Consider the following 10,016-nt stretch of genomic DNA (forward strand, 5'->3'; position numbering starts at 1 on the left):
CAGCAGGTAGTCCAAAGTGGGGAAGGAGGTATGGGAGGCGATTACTTCTGTTGAGACACTATCTGTGCTAAGATCTCTGTTCATTGTTTTATGTGTGTTTGCTTAATCCTGTAACAAGTCTATGAGCCAGGTTTTATCTGAGTTTTAAATTCAAAGAGGTTCAGAAGGGTTCAGAAACTTGCCAAGTCTGATTTCAAAGCCTGCCTGCTATGCATTTCACCAGGTCCTTGTAGACAACTTCCCACACTTCATAATCTTGCCAGACTTGTTATTCACTGAAAATGTGGCCAAACACTCAATAATAGAAAAGCTGAATTGTTTCTAGTATGTGTGTGTGTATCTGATGTATATGTATCCATTTGTTGCTAGGTGTGTTTTTTAACAAAAATGTTGCCCAAAATGCATTTCACCATTCAAGTATGATTGCCTCATCTGAGAATCTTAAGCAAAAGTAACCTTGCAAAAAATGATGTCATTTATTATTTTAAGTCCAAGAAAGGAGTCCAATGATGATTGAATAATGGCTCGAGTATGGGACACTCTCAAATATCAGTTAATTTTCCTTCTTGGTTATGTGAGGTTATGCATATCCTGTACCTAACAGAATGCTTGGCATACAGAAAAGGTTTAAAAAATAGCTCTTATTATTATCATTTTCCTTCCTGGCTCATTGCAGCTCTTCATTTATTTCTTGCAAACACACTAAAATACAGGTTCTTAAATTATGCTGGCTCTATAGGCCATACTGAATCCCTGCCATAAGTCAGCTTCTGGATTGACATGGGACAGTCATCAACGGTGGCCCATGTACCCCGGATTCAAGCTGAGATGACTCATTTCTAGGCTCAGCACAATCCAGCTGTGTCCATGTCACATCAATATGGGAACACCAGAGCATGGCTCATGAGAATAAGTGCTTTGGCCCTGACTGGTTTGGCTCAGTGGATAGAGCATTGGTCTACAGACTGAAGGGTCCCAGGTTCGATTCCAGTCAAGGGCATGTACCTTGTTTGTAGGCACATCCCCAGTGGGGGGTATGCAGGAGGCAGCTGATCGCTGTTTCTAACTCTCTATCCCACTCCCTTCCTCTCTGTAAAAAATAAATAAAATATATTTTTAAAAAGAAAAAAAAAAGAATAAGTGCTTTGCAGTCAGGTTGACTTGGTTCAAATCTTGCCTCTTACACACGTTAGCTTTATGTCTGAGCCATCACAAGACTCAGTTTTCACATCTGTTACATGGTTGCCATCTACCCTGACCAGGAATTGAACCTGCAACCTTTCTGTGCACGGCACAATGCCCAACCAACCGAGCCACTCCTGCCAGGCTGAGAGACAGACATTATCAAGAAAGAATTATTCTTTGTGGGACCTGTTAAGAACTAGCTGGGCAAAAATCCTCTATGGGAAGTTGTGCCACAGAAAATATTCCCTTGGACAAATAAGGCCCTGGGATAAAAGGCAAGTACAATAAGCCCTCACTTAACATCTTCTACAGCAGCGGTCGCCAACTGTGGTCTGCGGACCACTGGTGGTCCCTGAGGCCCGAGAGGTTGGCAACCGCTGTTCTATAGGTTCCTGGAAACTGTGGCTTTAAGTGAAATGACATATAACAAAATCAATTTTACCACAGGCTGATTGACATAAACAAGAGTTAAGGAAAATATCTATGGCATACTCTAGTCACAAAAACTTCTAAATAAAGACCCCGAACACCTCTATTATTAAACATTGAAACAAATGTGAGATAGACACACAGTTAAGAAAGATGAATAAACAAATAAGAGTTACTTTCCAACGTGCTCATTCCAGTTCGAGGTCTCAGGTGGCTGGAGCCTTTCCCAGCAGCTCAGGGTGCAAGGCAGGACCCAACAATAACTCACTGATTACTCTCTTGGAGGAAAGAGAGAGAGAGAGAGAGAGAGAGAGAGAGAGAGAGAGAGAGAGACTTGGGACTTGGCTTTGGCAAGAAAGGGACATTGCTGTCTTTTCCAAGAATGAGGAAGTATTCTAATAAGTTTTCCCCGCACTCACAGAAACACTTCCCTGTTTTTCAACCTTAGAAACTTGCGTACTGGGCAATACCACCCATGCCAGGAACTGGTACAGGACAACTTTGTTTTGCCCCACCTAGTGAGTGGCCACATTGAAATTCCGCTTTTGCATAATGTCTCAAAGAAAGATTGCAATTTTAGGAAATGAAAGTGACTGCTGTGGAGGACCTGAACTCCCTGCGGTGTTGAAGCTATCTGTCCAGGAAGCTATTAGCAAGGCCAGGGTTGAAAGGGAGGATGGGAAAAGAACAATAACTATCAAGCACCTACTAGAAGTATGTTTTCAGTTATCCCATGTTGGTTCAGCGGTTCGTTTGTCAGGCTTGGTGTTAGTTGCTGGGTGAACAGCACACAAGCCAAGTCATGGTCCCTGCCCTCAAGAAGCTCACAGGTTTGGGGGAGAGATAAATTGGGCAAGTAATTCCAAAGGGACCATATAAACAACATCGCACATGAGGCAGAAGTCTCTTAGCATCCCTGTGGAAAAAATTATGTTGCAGATGGGCAACCTGAGGCCCAGGGAGATTAGAGAAGCTCATAAGAAGTATAGTCAGGATTTGAACTCCAGACACCTAAATCCTCTTTCTTTCTTTTTAAAAAATATTATTTCATTTTTACATTTAATATTATTGAATTGCTGGACAGTTGGAGTGGCATCTGGGCTTGTTTGGGGATCAATTTGTTATTGCAGCATAACCTAGCCTATCCCAACTAATACAAAAATCAATTCTGGATTGGGGATATTATTCTGATTTAATACATTTTTTAATGAAAGAAGGAAAGCAAATAAGTAGTTGGTTTCTCTTTGGGAGCTCTGTGGAGCTAGATCACGTGATGAATTGAGGAACTTGGACTGACCCAGGACTGCCTGCCCCTTGTGTTGTAGGGAGGGATTGCTTTTCATCTGGAATTTGAACTGAGTGGCCATGCACCACTGCAGTGGGGTAGCCTATTCAATCCCATGTCACTGGGCTTGGTCTGTTCCTTCAGTATTTATTTTTTTAAACATATTTTATTGACTTTTTACAGAGAGGAAGGGAGAGACTCAGAAATATCAATGAAAGAGAAACATTGATCAGCTGCTTCCAGCACATCTCCTACTGGGGATGTGCCCGCAACCCAGGTACATGCCCTTGACTGGAATCGAACCTGGGACCTTCAGTCCACAGGCCAACGCTCTATCCACTGAGCCAAACCGGCTAGGGATGTTCCTTTCGTTTTTAAAAGATTTCAAAAAATTTCTACACCCACTGTGAATGAGTAAATATGCAGCCAGCTAGATGAAATGAACCTGAAATGATAGTGGGTGAAATTTTTGTTTGTCTTCAGTTTCTAAAATAAGAGTTTTATAAATACTATGTACATTCTACATACATAAATACTAAGTATGTACATTCTGATTTACTGACATCTCTGGACTCCAGTTAGGAACACTAAATTGTTCAAATGTCTGGGTCACACCGAAATAATTATTTTTAAATGTTCATTTGAGTTTGCATAAATGTTATAGGATGTGTATTTTTTAAAAGTTGTATTTTAAAGGTGACTTTTACACTATTTGTCCAGTATTTTGATTGTCATTAGACTGCCTTGCATTTTGTATGTTGGTTATGTATTTAAAGACATTCTTATGTGTGTTTAGTCCTAGCCCAACTAATTACTACATACCTCATTTTATAGGAATTTTATTAGGGAATGCTTGGTGAAAGTTTCACTTTGCCTTTGCCTTTAAATCCTGTCCTTTTATAGCATGATGAACATTTTATTAGACTTTAGCATTTGTTTTTAACATACTTACTTTTCCCCATTGTTAAATAAAATATGCTTTCGCTTAAGATTTAATTAAAAGTTATTTTTTGGGGGGGGGAGGTGGGGTGATAGCACATGCTTGTACTAGACAATACAAAAATGAAGATACAAAATCACTCCCAATCCCACCCACTAGGTGGTGCATCCCCCCATATTCCGTGGGCTCATACTGTATGTCACTTTGTGTCCCACTGTTTCATTGCCTGTGTCTCTCTTACAGTGATTTTTGGCGGTGTCCTGGTATTCCAACATCTGCATGGACTTTAATTTGAACATATTCCTTTTGTAGAACATGCATTTCCAAGTCGTCACTGTTCTGATGAGCATGCTTGCACTGGTTGCTGGTGCTGGGCAGAATAATGACCCTGGCCATTCACCTCCTAGACTCTCACCACCTCCCTCAACATACCTCCCTCCAGAACGGTGAGGACACCAGGGACAGTTGCTACAGACGCAGGTTCACGCTCTCTCCTTGTCTGACTGGTCCCATGGCATTTTGCACATCTGACCTCTCGGCCTCTTGGCTTCCTCCTACCCTGTCAGCGGTTCCTCAGTCTACTCTGCCCCTGCCTCCTCTTCTCCACTTCTCCACAGGAGGGTGTCCAGGCTCAGACCTCAGAATTCTTCTTCTCTCCAAGAGGCCTCATTCGCTCCCGTCGCCGTAATACCATCAAGAGGTCGAGATGCCCCAGTGGCTGTCCCCAGCCCTAAACTCCACCGGCTTCAAATCTGCAGATGCACCTGCCTGCGTGACGTCTCCGCTTCACACGGTCCGACTCGGAACACCTGCCCCTGCCTCCAACCAGACCCTCCCCAAACGCTCTGCTCTCATCAACAGCATCACCTTGACTCGGCTCTCAGGGCCCCATCAACTCAACTCAACCCCACCAATCAGCATGTCTGCTTATAACAAACCAATTCTCCCCGTCATCTCCACTGTGGCCGCGAATGTCTAGTCGGTGTTAGTTACCTCTGCACCCAAAGAACCTTTTCTCTATTCAGCTGGCAGTGATTTCTTCGAACCTCACATCAGATAACATTTCTTCTCTCCTAAATTGCTCCCGTGGCTTCCCAGCACACCTTGAGTAAATCCCATCCTCTTGTCGGTGGCCTGCATGGCCTTATGGGGGCAGCCTCTGCCCACTTCCAGGGCCTCACCTCTTTCCCCCGTGGCCCTTGCTCTCCAGGCCCCAGCCACACGGGCCTCCTGCCCCAGGGCCTTGGCATCTGCCCTCTCCCCGGCGGCAATGCTTTGCCTGTTGATCTTGGCACAGCTGGTTCTTTCTTGCTGTGCAAGTTTTAGCTCTTTGAGGTCAATGGGGACGAAAGGGGGGTTTGTAATACCTTTAACAATAAAGATAAAAACACAAACACATTAATATTTAAAGAAAGAAGGAAAAGAAAATTGATTATTTTTCAAAAAGCTTTACTTCTTTCGACTTTCCCTGACCACCTGTTGCCCCTCCCCCATTGACCACATCACCATTTCATGGCCCTCAGAGCACGCAGCGGTGTCCAAAACATTCCTTGAATCTTTTGCTTGTGTCTTTTCTGTCCCTCCTTCTGGAATGTGCCAGCAGAGCAGGACCTAGTCTGTCCTGTTCGCCGGTGAAGGGCCCCTGGGACTGGTCCCAGCTCCTAAATGTTACTCAGTAAATATTTTAAACCAAGAGAAACTCCCAGTTTCCCCATCATTGAGTTTGGCTTTAGGACTAAAGGTAATATTCCAGTGAAAGTGAGAGTTTGTACTTTCTTCTGTATTCAGTGGAAGGACTTGTTTGGGTTTCTCATGTTTTCCTGACAGGGAATTGAGGGATCAATGAAAGTAGGAAAGTGAATTGGATCAATGAGTACAACATACATCTAAGGCAGCGGTTCTCAACCTGTGGGTCGCGACCCCTGTGGCGGTCGAACGACCCTTTCACAGGGGTCGCCTAAGGCCATCCTGCATATCAGATATTTACATTACGATTCATAAAGTAGCAACATTACAGTTATGAAGTAGCAACGAAAATAATTTTATGGTTGGGTCACAACATGAGGAACTGTATTTAAAGGGCCAGAAGGTTGAGAACCATTGATCTAAGGCCTCATATGCTCCCCAGTGGGAAAGTTCTGAACTTTATACTGAACATGAATTATTTTTCTTTGTGGTAAAACATACATTACACAAAACTTACCATTTTGATTATATGTACAATTTGGTGACATAAAGTACATTGGCATTGTTGTGCAACCATCACCACCATCCATCTCCAGAACTTTTTTTTCAAATCTTTTCAAACAAAAACTGTTCACATTAAACCAGGGGTCCCCAAACTTTTTAAACAGGCGGCCACTTCACTGTCCCTCAGACCGTTGGAGGGCCGGACTATAGTTTAAAAAAAAACTATGAACAAATTCCTATGCACACTGCACATATCTTATTTTGAAGTAAAAAAACAAAACGGGAACAAATACAATATTTGTATTTGCATGTGGCCCGCGGGCCCCTGCATTAAACAACCACTCCCCATTTCCCTCTCCTCCTGCAGCCCCTGGTAACCGCCGTGGTACTTTCTGTCTCTATGAAGCTGACCGTACTAGGTACCTCACAGAAGTAGAACGGTAAGGTATTTGTTCGTTGACTTGCTTATTTCACTGACTAGAATGTTTTCATGGTACATACACATTGTAGTACATATAGAATTTCCTTTCTTTTTAATTTGATTTTACAGAGAGGAAGGGAGAGAGGAAGGGGGGAGGGAAGGAGAGAGGGGGGGGAGAGAGAGAGAGAGAGAGAGAGAGAGAGAGAGAGAGGAGAGAAACATCAATTTGTTGTTCCACTTATATATGCATTCACTGGCTGACGGTTGTATGTGTCCTGACTGGGGTTCCAATCCACAACCTTGGCATATCAGGATGACAGTCTAAACAAATGAGCTACCTGGCCAGAATCAGAATTTCCTTCCTCTTTTTTTTTGTTAATCCTCACTCAAGGATATTTTTCCCACTGATTTTTAGAGTGGAAGGGAACTGGGGAAGAGAGAAACATCAATCTGAAGGGAGACGCATTGATTGGCTGCCTCCCACACATGCCCCGACAAGACCAGGATCGAACTTGTAACCCAGGTATGTGCCCTTGTCAGGGAATCAAACCCGTGACCCTTTGGTGCATGGGCTGACACTAACCACTGAGATACACCAGCCAGGGAGAATTTCCTTCCTTTTTGAGGCTCAATATCCCATTGTATGTATTTATCATGTTTTCTTTATCCATACATCCGTCAGTGGGCATCTAGGCCAGCAGTCGCCAACCGGTGGTCCGTGAGGTCCGAAAGGTTGGCTACCGCTGATCTAGGCTGTTTCCACCTTTTGGCTGTTGGGTATAATGCTGCTATGAACACAGAAGCACAAACCTTTATTCAAGTCCTGCTAACAATTCTTTTGGGCCTATACCTAGAACCAAACTATTTTTAACATTAGTCAGTATTGGGGGGCTTCACACACATCACGATCCTAACTTGGCAGCCCGAGAGGTTTCTAGTGTCCTGGCATGCTTGCAGGGGCACCTTGCCGAGGGCAGTCCCGGATTTACAGCACGCTGGCCCTCCTTGTCCCAGGCGCCCACACACCCCGTGGCAAAGCGAAATCAACTCAAAGCAAGTAAACCCAGTGGTCCACTCAAAACTATCTCCTAGGGGAATTTCCAACAAAGAGGAAACAAAATGCAGCAAGGAGAGATTTTTATTAAAAGTTAAAAACATTTTCAAAATTTGCACACGCCGATAGAGAAGTCCACCACCCCAGGGACCGCTCGAGTCACGGATGAGCACACAAGCCAGCCTGGCAGGCATGCACCCGACCTGACCCCGAGGGCCTGTATTTGGAGTAAGGCTGCTCACTCAGGGAAACCAAATGCTACTGGAAAGTCCCCGCTGCTGTCCCGCCCAGTGACTGCCCTAATGGAGGGGCGGGACATTCTGGCCAGACCTGGACAGGCAGAACAGGGTTAGGCTCGCCACTTCACCCCCGTGGCCACCAGGACCAGAGAGAACCACCCTCTTCCCTGAGCTGAGTCACCCAGGCAAGTGACTGGCTGCTCAGCTGGGCTTTCCCAGTCAGCAGTTCTCACCCCGCCTGCATGCTACAATCAATGGAGACCTTGGAAAGAAAGATGCTCATTGCACTAACCGGTTTGGCTCAGTGGATAGAGCGTCGGCCTGCGGACCCAAGGATCCCAGGTTCGATTCTGGTCAAGGGCATGTACCTTGGTTGCGGGCACATCCCCAGTTAGGGGTGTGCAGGAGGCCACTGATCGATGTTTCTCTCTCATCGATGTTTCTAACTCTCTATCCCTCTCCCTTCCTCTCTGTAAAAAATCAATAAAATATATTTTTAAAAAAAGAAAAGAAAGAAAGATGCTGATCGCCTGGTACACTGGTCAGTGACATAAGAATCTCTGGGAATGTCACCTTACCGACTTCATTGTTTGCAAGCTGCCTTGGGGGTTCTGTCATGCATGGGGGCGGGTGGAGGGGAAGAGAGATACACAGCAGCCACTTCTATCCCAGTTCCCACCTTCCCAAAAGCCTTCCTTGTCCTGACTGAGAGCATTCGGCATGTTGGACACACTCCTTGAGGTATAAAGTAATGACATATGGATGCTTAGTTTCTACTACTGATTTGTGAAGGGTAAAAAAAAAAAAAGAACGCACCCAGATTTCATTAAAAAAAGTTTATTTTCATATAAAAGTGCCAAAATATCCGCCAATGTCGTAATCTATCTCAAGAACCAGTTTACGCTAGTCATCAAAACACAAGCCTCTTTATTCACATTGTTTAAAAATCAAACGCTTCTCACACATTCCCACAGTAGCTCGAGTCCCTAGACAGTGGGAAATTCGCGTTCCTATTGGCCGTGGTAGTCCATATGTCCAGGTTCATGTAGGCACGAAACGGGTTGAACCCCGGGTAGTATTCCTTGCACATGACCGCCGGGTTCTCCATGTGAGTCGAATGTTCCGTGGTGGGGCTGATGGGGCAGCAATTTTCATACACATCGCTTTGCGGGGCCCAGATGGAACCAAAAAGTCCAGACATTGGAGATAAGCTTCGGGTGCTTGTGAGGTAGGGCTGATGTAAAGGAGGAGGGGGGAAAGGAGATGTTTTTTTAAAAAAAGAAATATTTTTTTAAAAAAAGTCCTAAAAAGGCAATGTCAAGGTTGAATGTATAGATACCACAATGGTATCCATCCAAGTCACTTGGGCGCTATTAAACTATTCTCAACCATCCATGTTGCTTGAACTCCATCTTCCACAAATGCAGGGTTGTGAAATCCTCATCTAACTGGGTAAACTTACTTTCAACCCAAGCAAGGACCCACAGTTGAAATGTCCTCTCTGTAAAAATCTGCTGAGTGGCTCTGAAAGGGGGAAGGTGTAGGACTTTTAAGCACGGAGGCTCGGACGGGCATTCATAGGCAGGAAGCCCTCAGGACCCCGCTGCTGACCACTGACACCTTTCTGTGATGTTCATTTCATCTCTGGTCACAGATGAAAAGGTTAGCGGGGCCACAGAAACACAGCTATGGCCCCAATTCAACGTTCCCACAAGCCATCACTGCTGGTGTAGCTTGGAAGTGGCTAGAATGCCAAGGTCGGCAAGCCCCTGCCTGTCTGATTATGTGTGAGGTTCCTTCAGAGGGTGAGGTTCCCTCTGATCTAAAGCAGGGGTGGGGAACGTCTGGCCCGAGGGCCGTATAAGGCCCGCGAAATCATTTGGTCTGGCCCTGCCAAGGCATTAAGGGTGAGAGTTCATTAAATGTTTGGCCAAATATAGTGGGTTAATTCTTAACTTGATCATTTTGTTTGGGCCCTCAAATGATGTTATAAATATCCAAATGGCCCTTGGCAGGAAAAAGGCCCCCACCCCTGACCTAAAGGAAGCAAGCCCGGCTTTAGCTGACCTGAACCCAACTCTATTGCTACATGAGACCAGGATTAAAAAAAAAAAGCAAGAAACTGGAGGTGCCCCAGGGCCACAGCGAGGGCTGGGCAGCACTGACCGGATTGCTGACGAGACCGGGGTGTCCCCAGGCGGTCGGCATGTTGGGCGGGGTGTTCCAGGTAGACTGCGAGTTGTGATCAATAAAGTCTGTCTGAATTTCAGCAG

The 10,016-nt window shown here is 45.1% G+C and overlaps 1 protein-coding gene across 1 annotated transcript in view; it reads right to left on the reverse strand.

Annotated features, from left to right (window-relative positions):
* Positions 1–8,564: 8,564 nt before the first annotated feature.
* The window catches only part of KIAA0922 (KIAA0922 ortholog), a gene marked incomplete at its 5' end in the record, with an annotated part of 146,494 nt that continues 145,042 nt past the window's right edge, over positions 8,565–10,016 (reverse strand). The window contains 2 exons of the mRNA XM_015568041.1: positions 8,565–8,977; positions 9,910–10,014. Of these exons, the coding sequence (XP_015423527.1) occupies positions 8,702–8,977; positions 9,910–10,014 (381 nt within the window). The remainder of the gene's footprint in view (positions 8,978–9,909; positions 10,015–10,016) is intronic.

The sequence above is a fragment of the Myotis davidii genome, unplaced genomic scaffold, assembly GCF_000327345.1.
Source record: "Myotis davidii unplaced genomic scaffold, ASM32734v1 scaffold323, whole genome shotgun sequence".
Lineage (NCBI taxonomy): Eukaryota > Metazoa > Chordata > Mammalia > Chiroptera > Vespertilionidae > Myotis > Myotis davidii.